Here is a 16,679-nt window from a genome sequence, read left to right as displayed (position 1 = left end):
ATAGTGTCTTAGAAAGAGTTATAGAGTATTGATGTCTAAATATGAAAAAAATATACACTAAGAAAAAAAATTAGTACTCTTTTTTTTATTCACATAAAAAAACTTTAATTTGCAATATCAAAAATACATATTTTTAAATTTTTGTTTTAATTTTTTCATATAAAAGTCATGTAGAAAATTTAAAAAAAGGGTCCAAGATGGTGAAACTAGTTTTGACAAACTTTGTGGAACATCGAATTTTTATGAATTTTCGAAACTTCGAATTTTTGTATGTCAACAATCATTTTTAGCCACAAATTATGATTCCTGATGTGATTTAAAACAAAAAAGCTCATTATAAATCTCCTTCTGAATGCAGCCATTCTCGAGATATTTTGAAACATATTTCTAATTTATTGTCTTCTTTATAGTAAATATTCCCTTTTAACATGTTTGTCGTGTAATACCGTCATGTTCATGAAATTTTATTAATTTGTTTATAATTTCCAACATTTTTTCCAAATACATCATCATGGTAAAAATATATTTTTAGAAGTTACGTTGAAAATCATTTGAACACATGTGGATTAATATAAAACGTAGCGATATTAAAAAATGTTTTTTTTTATCTTAATACAAACTTTTAACATGTTATACATGTTGCGCCAACAGAACACAACATTTATAAAAGGAAAAAATATAATTCTCTACAATTTGGTCAAATAATTCCTATATTTATCGGAATTTAAGAGATACTAATAATATTAGGCTGTCAAAAAAGTCCTGCGGTATTTTTTTTGAATTTTCATTTGTTCATAAAATTAGTTACAACCATCTGTTTTAAGTCAAATATGCGCCGTTTTGTTCGATGACTTGTTCCCAACGAGATGCCAACTTCATAATACCCCTGTTATAGAAGCTCGCTTCCTTATTGGCAAAAAACTCGGCTAGCCAATTTTCACAGGCCTCTTTTGTGGTTAACTTCTGACTACCTAGCTCGTTCGCCATGGACAAAAACAGGTGGTAGTCACTTGGTGCAAGGTCCGGACTATACGGCGGATGCAAAAGAACCTCCCATCCGAGCTCCCGGAGCTTCTGGCGCGTCACCAAAGAAGTGTGTGGCCTGGCGTTGTCCTGATGGAAGACAATGCGGCCTCTGTTTATCAAAGATGGCCTCTTCTTCACGAGAGCTACCTTCAAGCGGTCCAGTTGTTGGCAGTACAGGTCCGAATTGAGCGTTTGGCCATAGGGAAGCAGCTCATAATAGATTATTCCTTGACAATCCCACCAAACACACAGCAGAACCTTCCTGGATGTTAATGAGGGCTTGGCCACCGTCTGAGCCACTTCAGCGGGCTTCGACCACGACCGTTTGCGCTTCACGTTGTCGTAAGTGACCCACTTTTCATCGCCACTCACCATCCGCTTCAGAAACGGGTCGATTTTGTTGCGATTCAGCAGCGATTCACATGCGTCGATACGGTCAAAGATGTTTTTTTGCGTCAACATGCGTGGCCCCCATACATCGAGCTTCTTTGTGAATCCAAGCTTCTTCAAATGGTTAATAACGGTTTGATGACTTATCCCCAGCTCTTGGCCGATGCTACGGCTGCTACTATGCCGGTCTTTCTCGGCTAATTCAGCAATTTTGTCGCAATTTTCGACGACAGGCCTTCCGGAGCGTGGCGCATCTTCGACGACCTCTACACCAGAACGAAAACGTTGAAACCATCGTTGTGCGGTGGAAATGGAAGCTGTATCGGGTCCATAAACTGCACAAATTTTATTGGCAGCTTGAGATGCATTTTTGCCTTTGTCATAGTAGTACTGTAAAATATGTCGGATTTTCTCTTTATTTTGCTCCATATTTGCGACACTATAACTCACGAACGACTTAACCGAACAAAACACTGTCAAGGACTATATTATAGCGTGCAAAAAATACCTTTCCAACAAGCTATAGTATGACTCGATACAATGAATACAACTAGAACTACGCGCTTACAACGACACCTCGCGGAAATACCGCAGGACTTTTTTGACAGCCTAATAGTACAAGAATTTTTAGCATTTATTTTCTATCGACATTTATTATTATCAACTAACAATTTTGTTGTATATAATTTAATTTTTTCATTATTTTCTTATATTTCTATACACATTATGATAACTTGCTGCATTGTCGTTAGAGTACAACTTTGCTGCTACTTCATTCTCGGATACAGGTACAAATAAATGATACTTTTGGGTACCTGGAATTTGTTTGGTTTTATCATACATGCTACTCAACTCTTCCACACCCTGATCATATTCTTCTTGTGACATATATGAAAATCACAATTTTGTGAGATAGTCTTCTTTTCGCTTGCTAGCCCAGTCAAATAACATTTTTGCACTCGTAATCGGATGTTCATGCTGCCTAGCCAAAGCCAAAGCCTAGCCAAAAGCTCTTGTTACCATCCGTTTTAATGTACCACCAATTGCATCACAAGGTCCTTTGCCGTGTGATGTTGCAAAAAAAAAATTCCCATTCAGCGTCAATGTCGTATTTCGGTTTAAACTGACATAAACTCGCACAATTTTTCCTATTTTTATACTAGGATGCAGCACCATCCGACATGAATTTTATTCTTTTTACCTGCATTTGTTGTTTCAAAAATGTTACCAATTTAGAAATAAATACTTGCACAGCTATTGTGTCATGATTTAAAACTTCAGATATAACTACAAAGCTCAAATTTGCCAGAGAACCTTTTTCATCTCTATAATAAACAACGAATGGATGGATTGTTGCTTGATCATTATTCCAGTGATGACTTTGAACTTCATCTTGAAGCACAAATGAATAACTTTCGGATAAATCGCAAGTCACAACAGCCTCATTCTCTTGCAAATTAGCTTTTATATTGTTAAGAAATGTGGACTGTTGTGTTTTAATGTAATCATGAGTAAGTACTTTTTCTATTTTTTCGCAAAAATACGATACAAATTCTACCACCGGTTTTACAAGAGTTTCTATGTCGCATCGATCAGTAGAAATCCATTGTGCATAAGTGATTTCAATTAAATTGCGTTCCTGAAGCTCATCTAGAAACCAGTTTCCAAACTCGTCCATTGTTGGGCATTTTTTATATTCACGAAGGTAACAGTATTTTGATCTATTTGATATGTTACATAGTATTTTTTCCATATATTCTTTGCATTCAATGTTAAAGGAATATTTTTTGAGACTATGAAGCATAAGATTTACATTTTCATGGAATGAACAAACACAAACGTTATGATACGTAGTTCTTCCATGTTTTTCACGGACCAAGACTTAGGCAAAACTGTTAAAATTCTAACTTTTTCTGATCTTGTTGTCTCTGTTTCTCTTTGAGCTGATTGATAATCTCATCAAACTCTTTTGCCTTTTGTTTAAAGTTCGACTCTTCGTCTTCTTCATGTGAAAAGGAAAATAGATTTCTTTTAACACCTTTTGAAATTTCTTTGAATTTTTGTTCGGGGTAACATTATTGGTGAAACAGTAATACCGGCGATTCCCTTGTTGAATAGCTCAATGTTGTACGCTCAGGAATACTCTGGTATATTGCTGTTTTGGGAATCTTGCGAAGATGCTGAAACGACTGAAACTATTGATGGTACTTCTTCTAAAGTATTTCTTACTGCTGTACTGATCTGCTCCTCAGTATTACACTGTTTTGGTTTGGAAGAGTATACAGATAAACGGCATGATCCGCAAATTTTTAAAGATGTATCTAAAAGGATATTGCATCCCATTGACTTAAGTTTCTCAATCATTGACACGGTTAACAAACGTTTTTCAGATGAACATTTCTTACCGTTTTTCGGAAACGGTCTACAACACGAAAAAAAATTTGTGTAGTCCATTGTGGTATACTGTTATTCACTCCATAAGGAAGATTGTTCGACTGATGAACGATGTTCGCATATGAGTAACTTTATATACATTATAGAGGTACCTTAAAGGTACCTGACTTTATTTACCTGTACAGAGGTAGCTTAGAGATACCTGACTTCAGGTATAATCTAGGCATAACGTAAACAAGTTAATTATATTTGTACCCATAACGTCCGGTTGAATCAACAAGGTGTATTTGTTGTTGGGATTTCAATTCAACTGTTAATATATCTACGAATTCTACGAATAATATGTTAAAAGTTTGTATTCAGATAAAAAAAAGGTTTTTTAATATCGCTACGTTTTGTGTTAACCCACATGTCTTCAAATGTTTTTCAACGTAACTCCTAAACATATATTTTTACCATAATGATGTATTTGGAAAAGTTGTTGGAAATTATAAGCAAATTCATAAAATTTCATGAACATGGCGGTATAACACGACAAACATATTAAAACGGAATATTTACTATAAAAAAGACAATAACTTAAAAATATTTTTTTAAATATCTCGAGAATGGTTACATTTAGAAGGAGATTTATAATGAGCTTTTTTGTTTTAAATCACATCAGAAATCATAATTTGTGGCTAAAATGATTGATAACATACAAAAATTCGAAGTTTCGAAAATTCATAAAAATTCGATGTTTCACAAAGTTCGTCAAAAATAGTTTTACCATCTTGGACACATTTTTTAAATTTTCTACATGACTTCTATTTTATATGAAAAAATTAAAAAAAATAAAAAATATATGTATTTTGGATATTGCAAATTAAAGTTTTTTTGTAAAAAAAAAGAGAGTCCTAATTTTTTTTCTCAGTGTATATTGACGTAGGACTACGTCTTACATTCAGGGTGCCAAATCAGGAAACAGGTCACGTTTTTATGAAATAAAGTTCGAATGTTCGTTAACGTTAATAACTATTTTTGCTGTGAACGGATTTTAACGATTTGCATATCAATCGAATCGGAATTGATGGAATTGGAAATTGAATCGGAATGGAAAAAGATTTGTTTGATATGCTATACATTAGAATCCCATAGTCTGTATATGGTTTAAATTGATGAAAATTGGAAGCATTCCTATTTCCCCATACATTTGTTCTGTCCATTTGTGTGCTTTCCCGAACAGAGCTGTCAATAACGAGCAACTTATGCAGCCGCTAGAATAGAAACAACGAAGGGTATGAAACTTGCATAGTAAGTGATATGTCGCTAGCGTATAAGTATTGCATCTCCTCTGAGGAAAATTCTCAGAATCTTTCTGTGCTCGAAACAACAAAGGTCGGTTATTTTGCTCGTTTTGTGTTTTATGTGCTGTGAACGCTAGCGAATGTTTCACTTCAAGTACATCTGGCATTGCAATTAATACCAACCATCCGAGTCATGGTAAAGCAGGAGAAACAAGAGAAGAGTGCAAGCTAGCTTTGTTGACGGTTTTGACCGAGAATGGAGAAACGATTTTTCATAAACGGTCATTCTCGCGATGTTTCATTTTTATCGCTGCAACTGTGTGCATCTGTTAGACGCATGTTTGATGTTTGTTAAATGGCGATGCACGGAAGATGCCTCTCGTTAAATACTCAGTGCAATGCGTGCATTGCTATAAAGAAACAAAATGTGACATATGACCAATTAGTGTATTGTTCTCGCAAAGGCAAGAAAGAATCGTTTCTTCTCGAAATGATTCTACAAAACCAAAACCAAGCCATTAAACCCTTTCAGGGTCCTCGGAACTTTTTACTAAAGAGTTATTTATGAAATTCCGACGTATTATCAAATAATATCCGAAATGATAAACCAACAAATTAAAAAAAAAAAGATTGCGTAGTCCTACGTTCTAATCGGTCGTGTCTCGGATACAACCCCTCGATTTTTTTTTTCATGTTTAGACATCAATACGCTATAACTCTTTCTAAGACACTATTTCGGTACGACTCATAGTTTTTTAGATATAAATTATGAAAGATTTCTCCTGCTGAAATCGATACGCCCTTTTCAAAAGTTACGCTTGAGTTAAAAAATTCCCAATTGCTGTGGAAAACTCATATTTCCTCCAACCCAAACGGAATACAAACTTTCATTCGAATCAACAATACATTTTTTGAAAATCTGCATTTTTTGGACCATTTCATTTGGAATTGCACATAGGCCAATTACTTTCGATGAATATCTTCATATTTCTCGTGAACGGGCACTTGTATCTTGGCAGTCAAGTTGGAATAGTAGTGATAAAGGCCGATGGCTATATTCTATCATTCCTAGGGTTTCTCTCAAACCATGGTTTAAAGGATATAATTTTTCTCGTGATTTTATACGGGTAGTGTGTAGACTCATGTCTAATCATTATTCTTCGAATGCACATCTTTTTCGAATCAACATCAGTGATAGTAACCTACAGGGTGGGCCATTTAAAGTGGAAGCATCTGGCAACCCCATAACTTTTGACAGAGATGTCAGATTAACAAATGTCATACCGCGTTGGAAGCGTCATTTCAGTACAATTTTAACCATGGAACAATACACACCTAAACAACGCGCTGAAATTGTTCAGCTGTACATTCAAAATAACTTCTCAATTGTGTTAACTAAACGTGCGTGGAAAAATAAAAATAAAGTTAAAACATCGCCTGGAGACAACACTATACGTCGATTATATGCCAAATTTATATCGTCTGGTAGTGTTGGTAATGCCAGTCATCTGTCCAGACAACGACCAAGACGTTTCGACGAGAATATTGATGCCGTTCGAGCCAGTGTTGCAGAGACTCCATCGACATCAGGTCGCCATCGTTCGCAAGAGTTAGGCATCGCTCGAACCACCCTCCGACGCATAATGAATCGGACAATTACTGGTTCCAACAGGACGGCGCTACATGCCATACAGCGGCTGCCACGACCAAATTATTGCGCGAAATGTTCCCCGGAAGATTAATATCGAAAAACGGCGATTATGACTGGCCACCGAGATCACCTGATTTGACGCCTGACTTTTTTTTATGGGGATATTTAAAATCCAAGGTATACACTGGTAAACCAAGGACCCTGGCTGCGCTGAAAGACAATATCCGACAAGAAATTGCTGCCATATCGGCCGAAACATTGGGCAAAGTGATGGAAAATACCGAAAAAAGGGCACATTTTGCGGTCAAGGCCAGAGGCGGTCATTTACGAGATATCATAATCAAAAAGTAGTTAGAACAAATCTCCTTGGACCAAAATAAATGAATTTCAAAAAAAATTTAAAATTCCACTTCTTTACTTTGCTATTGCAAAAACAAATCCTTCCACTTTAAATGGCCCACCCTGTATGTGTGTGTGGTATAGGATATCACGATATTGATTATATTGTGTGGTTTTGTTCTGAGTTTCAAAATGACAGGTTATCTTTAATAGAAAATTTTCGCAATAAGGGAATGCCACCTAATTTTCCGATTCGCGACGTTCTGGCTACTCGTAATATCGATGATATTTCTTTAATTTATGATTTTCTCAAATCCATACACTTTCAAATATGATTATTTTTCCTTTATCGTTTTGATTTTTATTATTAACGTTTCCATTTATCTGTTTTAACTTTTTCCCTCAGAATTCGAAAAGTGAGCAGATTTCCAATCCTTCCCTAGTCCCAAGGATATAACTAGTTCCAAGGAGTTGGTCATCTCTGCAACAATAAGTCTGTAATATTATCTTATTGTGAATTTTGTCATTATCTATATTGTAACATTTTTCGAAAAGATAATAGGGTTTTTATGCCTTTTTGAGAAAGAACATTGGCATTGTTCTACTCACAGAGGCTTTTCCCTATTCATAAACACGGCTCATTGTTACTTAATGTTGCTGAGCTATTTGAAAATAAATTTAGTACATAAAAAAAGACATCATGATATGCATGAAACTGAAAATGCTGAAAATAATAAACAGAACAGAAATTGCTCTCACGATAGCCATTCGGATGTAGTTTTGCGCGTCATATTTGAGAAATTTCCCCTGAAATTTAATTCATTCGACCTGATATCTTCGATATATCTTCACTCAAGATGAACTGGGCAAGATATTCTCGTGGGAAATAGAAGCCAACGCTCAACGATTTCAGCGCGTGGTTATATACAACCGCGAAAGATGCCACCGCCATCATGATCAGTAGCAGTAGCGAGCAGCGTGTTCGAGGAGGCAAGAAAAATGGCTTTCTGAATGTTCACTCCGAGGAGGGATGCACCAATACAAGATCTATCGAAGCTTCGTTCAAAGCGAAATCATCCAGTGTAGTCGTTAGGGAGCTATGTACAGTTTGTAAAGGCCCCACTGTGGCAAAGTGCAAGAGGTTCAAGGAGTTACGATCACCCATAGGAGCAATCTACACTACCGACCGCTGAACGTACCACACCCATGCACACGCTAGGTATTTCACGCGACTATTGCGCAATAAAGAGCGATTAACACTCCTATACTCGCGCATAGGACTGAGAGACCGAGAAATCAATAATTCGTTCATTTCTCAGAAAACATCAACACTACGACTTTGCGATTCTCTCTAGCTTCGTCATTCATTGTTCGTCATCGTTTAGCCCAAGGCGCGTAGAAGTATATCCTAAGGTGGGCCAACTTGCTAAAACCACTCTTCAGCCATCTTGGAAGTCTACTATGTTTTGTTTGTAAACAAAACACAATACGCTTGTGCCGGATCTCGCTCGTGATCAGTCTGTCTCTTTCACGCTTCAAGAAAATAATTCCCCTTCCGCTTTCTTCCGTACTGTTTTCATATACCGCTCCCCTAAACCAACTTAGTGACGAAACGGCCTCACCTAGTACCATAGACCCGTCTTGGTTTAGCCTATCGTATGAGTGGATACGAAGGGGTCGTGTGTCACTTTTTTAACATTCTCGTTCTGAGACTCCGACGCGAGTATGGGATTAACTTTTTTGGACAAGTGATTTTTTTCCTATTTTAGAATGATGTTCAACGAAATGTATACATTAGAATGTCAGTGGCATGAAATATTTATTAAATATAATGTTATTGTGAAGTTATGGAATGATCAAGAACCGCGATTAATAACAAAAGGCCAGGTTTATTGACGAAAGGAGTGTTCCTCATCCACGATGATGTGCGGCCCCATTCTGTTCGCGTAACTCAAGAGCAATTGAAAAAATTCAAATGGACTGTGTTCGAGCATCCTCCTTACTCCCCAGACCTCACCCCTAGCGACTATCACTCATTCCCGGTGATGAAACAGGCGTTCGGCGGTCAACGATACGATAACACTGAAGAAATTCGTTACGCAGTTACATCGTACTTCAAAAAGTATGATGCTACGTACTTGTAAAATGCCTCGAACGTTACGGCAATTATGTAGAAAAATAGAAAATAAAACGTAGATTACAAAAATCACCTTGTTGTTTATTTTTTATTTTTCCGCGATTTCGGAGGCACTGAAACTATTTTTTAACGACCCTCGTGTCATTACCGAACTATTCTTATTTGATTTTAGTCCTTTTTGTCACCGGATTGAACGGATTCATATATTATTCGTCGTTAGATTCATGTGCGCAAAAGTAAAATACAAATGTTTGAATGCCGTTCACTAAATACAATGGTCACACATATACACACTATAAACTATAAACTTATCGGAGGCTAATGATTATTTTTTACAGTTACAATTTCGGGGATATTTTTTTTAAATATATAAGCTGAACAATATCGACGAGAAAACAAGTCGCAGACATTTCTTAGATATCGTTTTATATTATCTTTTATGCCCCATTAAAAAACAGGCATTAAGTTTTTGTTTGTTCACCAAGAACACAAAACAAGGAATATGAAATATGAAAACTTTAAATTCCAGAACCTTCATCATCTGGTAACTATCTAGAAGGTCGTTATACATTCTTCTCTTGGAACAAAAAAACAAAAAACACGCTACAACTCCATGAAATTTAATAAAAATATGTTTGTCTCGAGCATGCAGTTATGGTATGTTCGGATTCTTACACCAATGAAATCTAAATCGATAAATACGTTTTTATGTTATTTCATAGCTCTTTATACTTTCTTGAACTATATTCAGTTGCCCACTTTCAATTAATAACAGGAAAAAAGTTTCCAAATAGTCTTTCTCAAGGCCGAGAGTCTCGCTCTAGCTAGAATTTCGTTATTTGTGTTGGAGTATCAAAAATTACTCTGTTTTGAGGAGGCTGAATTAGATAACTATTAAAACTGAATGAAGATGAAGAAAACATATTTTCTGGAGTTTTTTCATTCAATTATACCCTCTTCTTCAAATAAATACCAATAAAACCTAAAAAATATACAATAACAATCTTACAGAGGACTTTCGGTCTGAGACACCGTGCGCGAGTATACGTGTTATTATTTAGTACGCGAGTAAAGGAGTGTTAACAAACACATAAAAACACAAAGAAAGTCAAAAGTAAATATCAGAAAACAATCGACATAGCTAACTCCTTAAACTATATTGAAACTACTTCTTAAAACTAGTGAATTTATATACAATTTATCTTATTATCTATCTTATTTTCTATACTTAGACTAGAAAAGTGAGGAATACATGAAATAGTAAAATAAGTTGATTATTAAACTATGAATGAACTTAAACTTTAAGATAGCAATCTAAAACCTATAAGCTCTAGTGTTGATAATAGCATACCGCCATCTTTTCTGCAGTTCGAATAAATAGGTGAGAAAATAACTTAAAACTAAAGCATATTCCTAAACGTAATTTACGATATATTTCTACAACTAAACAGATATATACAAACAAATTCTCCTGTACCGAAACCGCATATTTATATACAAGTTTAATCCAGCGAGAAATATAAAAGTAAATTTGAATTTATCATAAATTAGCCTAGCCTAACTATCTTGATTTATATACAGGAATTTTATAACTTCTGTTCATTGGAATAGACCACGTAGAGATAGAAGTTCATCGAATTTTGTTTCATTGTGGCTGTGCTCAACCCGTGTCAAAATTTGACAACAATCGGTCGATTGGTTTGTGAGTTACAGCATTGAGAGTGAAGCAACTTTTGTTATTGTGAAACTACTTGAAGTATCACAGATCAATGAAAACGATGGCAAAATTGCATTAGTTGGCATTCGAATTGCTTCCGCATCCACCGTATTCTCCAGATATGGCCCCCAGCAACTATTTTCTGTTCACAGACCTGAAGAGAATGCTTGCTGGCAAGATATTTAAGACCTATGATGAAGTGATTACCGAAACTAAGGCCTATTTCGAGGAAAACCGAAAGAGTACTATAAAAATGGTATCAAGTTGCAAGATCACTATAATGGCTGCATCGCCGTCGAAGGCAATCATGTGGCGGTGTGACGTGGTCGATTATCGATCGAGCTGAAGACCAGAGCTGAAATCTATAAAAGAGTGAGAGGCTAGGGAATCAGGGCAGGAATGAAAATGCAAAAAAAGTCCGTCTTGTTAGGAAACTTAAGGAAACCGTTCATAACCTGACTAAGCCATACAGGTCAAAGTTTCAGATCGGTGATTGGCTTCGCTCGTACTTAAGCTACTTTTACGCGTTCGTGATGTTGGATGACTTTCCGCGATCAGAATTCATGTCATCATGTCAGGAGTCGCTCTGTCCAATTCATTTTGGTCGAATTTATACATTTTGTTCACGTTGGAAGGCAAAATATTTTTTGAAAAAAAAAAAACAAAGCAAACGCTTGTTTTCTCTACATGTAATATTTTAATAGAAGAAGAAATGGAATCCCGCGAAGACATGGAAAACATCGGTGAGGAAGATCAACTTGAAGATCTCATAACGTATTCTCATAAATGCACTTTGAAGGGTATTCATTTTATCAGTTATATGGCTTGTTCAGTAACGTTTTTGGTCACCTCCAGATGAGGCACACTGCCTGCAAGATCGTATCGATTCCCCACGGAGCTTCGCATACCGAGCTCGTCTCTGGTTCCTCATCGATCCGGAGCACCCGCAAACGAAGCGTTTCTACCGTTCAAGCTACATGTACCGGACGGAGCTTACCCGGCACGTGAAGAGTGACTACTGGTACATAATTCATCCTTTCAGCCGATTCCGGTTCTACTGGGATGTTTGGCTGGTGTTCTATATCTATGGGATACTGCTGGTCACCCCGTTTGTAACCACATTTGCCGGAACCTCGGAGAGCAGAAGATACATTTACCTTATCCGGGGAGTTATAGACGTGCTCGCCATCACGGAAGTGGTTATAAATTGCATTACAGGATTCTCGAAGGACAAGTATTACAGGGATATTCAGCTGGAGCCGTGGGAAATTTTTAAGAATTACCTCAATGGAAACTTTATTGTGGATTTCTTGTTTGCGGTTCCAGATAGTTTGATAATATTCCAGGACCAGTTGCCTTGGATGGGGATGATGATAGGTGTCATCAATTATGTCCAGCTGCTCAAGCTAGTGTCAGTGCGGCTGATTTGGGATTATTTGACTCATTTTTTCGAGGTGATAAATATGGTTCAGCATTCTATTGAGATTGCTAATTTAGTTTGATATTGCAGCGGTTTGAAATTGACATGATCTACTACTACTTTATTCGATTGATTCTGATATCGGGATTATTCGTACATTGGTGCATTTGTTTCTATAACCTGGCCGCAACCGGAATCGAAAATGTAGGTTTTCTTTCATTCATTGCTTATGAAGTCAACAATCTTATCTTTTCCACTCAGACGGAATATGGACTAGATCCGGTTTGGGATGAACACATCGAGTATCTTACCAACACGGAAAACACAATGGCCAGCCGTTATGGACTATGTTTTGCGACTATTCTTTATTATTTGTTCGTTCAAAGCTTTGGAGAGCTCGGAGTGGCACAAACCGTTCTGGGTAAAGTGCTATCCGCAGTTTGTATCATCGTTGGACTTAGCTTTCACGTTTATTTGTTTCGTGAGTATCTAATGTGGGATATGTTAGTGGCAGATATTATATTCAAAGGTTAGTTCAATTTTTCAAATTGACCGTCATAATAAGCTCAACGAAACGGAAGTACGCGGAAGGGCTGAGCCAGTTGAAGGCATATATGAAGATGAAGCAGTTTCCCGTGGAAATGAAGAAAAGACTGCTGTACTATTACGAGAAGAAATTTGAAAAGTGCTACTTTGCCGAAGACAAAATCAGGGAATATTTATCAGGTATGTAAACTAAAATTAGTGTTCTTTAGATTGAGGTTTCCACTGATTCCATTAAGCTTGCCGTTATCTCATACACATACGCTTTTGCTAATCGTTTCTCTGCCAAAAAACCTCAATGTGCCACAGCAAAGCGTACAGCTAGTAAAATTCTCACTATAAATAAAGGCGCTAAAAAAAATCGTGTCCAAAAGCGCGGTGCAAATAAACAGAGAGAATGCAGCGAGCAGTGATTGCTGCGATGACATAATGTGCACGAGAACGGTGCGGTCGTAAACACTGAGCGAAGCTTTCCCTCAACTCTATAGAGCAAGTATTAATTGGTCATCGTTGACACCAATGTCTTTATTATATCAAAATTTAAAGTCCTTTTTCAAACATAGTTTTTTAAATGAGCCCCCACAGGAACCATCTGCCACTCTCCCATCGCCGAAGCGGTGTTTTTAAAGACAATCGCCGACGCTGGTGTGGCTGAGCAATGGAAAGTAACAGTCCCACTATCGGTGATTGGCACGTAGGTAATCGGCCAGATTACCGTGCACTATCCTGTTTCGCTACTGTTTCGATATCTCATTTTTTCGATTTTTTTATGAGATTCTAAACAGCGATTTTTCATAAAAAATGACTCATTTTTCTCAAAAATGGCCGTCGTTTTGGAAATTTTTCGAATTTTCAAAAACCCCTATATAACGCTTTAGGTATTGTCCTAAAATTTCAAAATATTTATTGGAATTCGTACTGAGACACCCCGTTGCTTCAGAACGAATGTTGGTATCGGCAAGGTACCGATTTCAAATCATCAAACTGTCAACAGCGTAATAATCATAATTCGTGCAATCAAAAAATCGAAAATACATCTTCAAATATACCTTAAACAATTACCAAAATACTTGAACAATTCATTTTATTCCCAACATCCGAAAAAAATCACGGAAATTCATTATTTATCGACCTTCTTGTTGTTAACTCAAGGGGGACCCCTCCTTAAGTTAACAAAAACCTCTAAAATTTGAGAGTCTGTTTACAATAATCTACTTCATTTTCATAATGTCTTCATTTCAGTATTCCTTTGTCATGGTTTACTACTGTCTACTTATTGATGAAAAACCAATGATTTCGGGAAGAATTGACGTGTTTTTATCCGCTCCATTGAAGCTGCCAATTTAGGTTGGTTGGTGGTGATGATATTGCTGCTGTTGTTGCAAAACTGGATGTGACTGAGGAAGATGTGAATAATGAGTCTGTTCGAAGGATGCTACCATTGCAAAACCCGCAGTGGTGGACTACCATGTCTGACACATGGGTTGAATCACTTTGATTAGTACGGTCATGATCGGCCATCGCTGCCATTGGTTATAACACTTAATGGAAAAAGAATCGCTACTCCCCCACGAAGCAATCGATGATATCATCCTGGGGCAAGAACCAGTGAGGGAACTTGTTCTCCAGCATAGATCTTCTTCTTCCTCTTCAATGGCACTAACGTTCCTAGAGGAACTTCGCCGTCTCAACGTAGTATTACTTGCGTCATTTTTATTACTACTTAGTTGAGATTTCTATGCCAAATAACACGCCTTGAATGCATTCTGAGTGGCAAGCTCTAGAATACGCGTGATCACAGTGCAAGTCGGAGGAAATTTCTTTGACGAAAAAATCCCCCGACCAGAACGGGAATCGAACCCGAACACCCGGCATGTTAGTTATGACGCTAACCACTCGGCCAAGGGAGCACAAACAACAATCTTATCTTTTCCACTCAGACGGAATATCTCCAGCATAGATAGGTCTCTTTCAAATCCGCTTCCCGTATTTTGCGGAAACCAGGCGTTTTCCGACAATCTCTGCATCGTCATGTTCCGTAAGAGATGGGAAAATTTAACCTGCAGTCATTTGATCAATAAGCTAATCTGCGCAAAATCTCTCGAGCCAAACCGAATTTACCTCAACCAGCTTCTTGGCGACAACCAGCAGTAGCGACTAGAAGCGACTAGTTTTGGCAGCACAACACCTGTCGTGTAGACCGCTTGAAAGATTCCAGTTAGATTTACCCTTCTAAGTCTGCATTGAGAGTGCCAGGAATAGCCGAAATGAATCATATTAGCCGACCGAACTTGACTACTCTTAATCCACAGTGGCATTCCGAGCACCAACCATATGGTTGAAGTGCTCACTTCAAGAAAGTCGGCTGATAATCGAATCTAAACATGGATTTGTCTGCCTCTATCGGTTCTATTCATCCGTCCCTTAGGCACCAGCTGTGTAAGTCAGAACTTGAAAGCTATATTAAGTGCCTCCTCTGGTGTTTTCGCTGGCTTGAGCGAACTCAACTTTAGTTGCTGTTAAGTTCATCAGCACATCCTGGCTGGGAATTTGGCCACCTACAAATAGCCGGATGATATTACATTACCGCCGATTCATTGGCTGATATCACAACATTTGTCAGCGTCACAGATTTCTTCTCAAAATAATTTATGTAATGCTGCTATCCGCACGGTGAAATTTGAAACGGTGACAGATATATATTATTTTCACGGTTACCAGGAATGACAATCGTTAAACTTACCAACACTGTATAGTAAAATGTATCAATCGTTGGTAGGGATGTGTATTGCATCTGACATTCATTTTTTCATACGGTTGATAATATGTACAGACAATATGTACATTCTACTAATGTTTGCATTACCAAATATTTGGTAACTTCTTTTACCAAGGATTTTTCTGGGTTTGTGAAAACTGGTGTATCAACTTGCTTAACCTAAAGGGTGTGTCACATCAAATTGCATCACGGAAAAAACGCTGTAGAAATTCGCCCAGTAGACCGATCCTTTTGAAAATTTTAGACAGTAAAATAAAAACTATTAAACAACTTTTGGCATTTTGACGTGGGACTACGTCTATCCGGAATATATGGGGGGTAAAATGAAAACATAAACACTGAACATGCAGGAAAAAATGCAAGATTTCGAATGCTTATAACTCGAACATTTTCTACTGGATCGGAAAGATGTTTGCATCAATTGATAGGGAATATTTCTACACATCTATCGCAAGTAATAAAATGTCATTTTTCATTAGATAAATAATTAAATAACTGTAAAATGTTAAGCGTTATTTAAACGCCCTAACTACCTCGTTTTGATTGGCCCGATTTACGGTTTCCCCAACACAGACTTGTAAACCAAGCAGCGTTGGGGAAATCGGAATTGAAAATACATGAATGTAGGGGGACTTTTGTTCTCTCCGAAATATGTTCCCTAACACAGACTTCAAAACCAAGCAGCATTGGCGAAACCGACATTGCAAATACATGAAAGTAGGGGCAGCTTTTGTTCCCACCGAAATGCGTTTCTCTAACACAGACTTGAAGTCCAAGGAGCGTGGGGAAGTTGGCATTGCAAATACATGCAATTCGGGGGCATTTTTGTTCCGACTGAAATGTGTTTCCCAACCACAGACTTCAAATCCATGGAGCGAGGGAAAATTGGAATTGCTAATACATGCAAGTCGAGGGCAATTTGTTCCGACTAAAATATGTTTCCCCAACACAGGCTTCAAAAACAAGGTGGTTCCGACTGAAATCTGATTACCTATAA

General features: G+C 37.3%; 1 protein-coding gene across 1 annotated transcript in view; it reads left to right on the top strand.

Annotated features, from left to right (window-relative positions):
* The first annotated feature begins 11,656 nt into the window (after positions 1-11,656).
* LOC129779323 (gustatory and odorant receptor 22) overlaps positions 11,657-16,679 on the top strand; it is an 80,970-nt gene continuing 75,947 nt past the window's right edge. The window contains exons 1-5 of the mRNA XM_055786738.1: positions 11,657-11,740; positions 11,796-12,394; positions 12,451-12,564; positions 12,622-12,841; positions 12,895-13,086. Of these exons, the coding sequence (XP_055642713.1) occupies positions 11,671-11,740; positions 11,796-12,394; positions 12,451-12,564; positions 12,622-12,841; positions 12,895-13,086 (1,195 nt within the window). The 5' untranslated portion in view covers positions 11,657-11,670. The remainder of the gene's footprint in view (positions 11,741-11,795; positions 12,395-12,450; positions 12,565-12,621; positions 12,842-12,894; positions 13,087-16,679) is intronic.

The sequence above is a fragment of the Toxorhynchites rutilus genome, chromosome 3, assembly GCF_029784135.1.
Source record: "Toxorhynchites rutilus septentrionalis strain SRP chromosome 3, ASM2978413v1, whole genome shotgun sequence".
Taxonomy (NCBI): domain Eukaryota; kingdom Metazoa; phylum Arthropoda; class Insecta; order Diptera; family Culicidae; genus Toxorhynchites; species Toxorhynchites rutilus.
The sequence above is the reverse complement of the archived record's forward strand: the minus strand, read 5'-3'. Positions and strand labels throughout refer to the sequence as shown.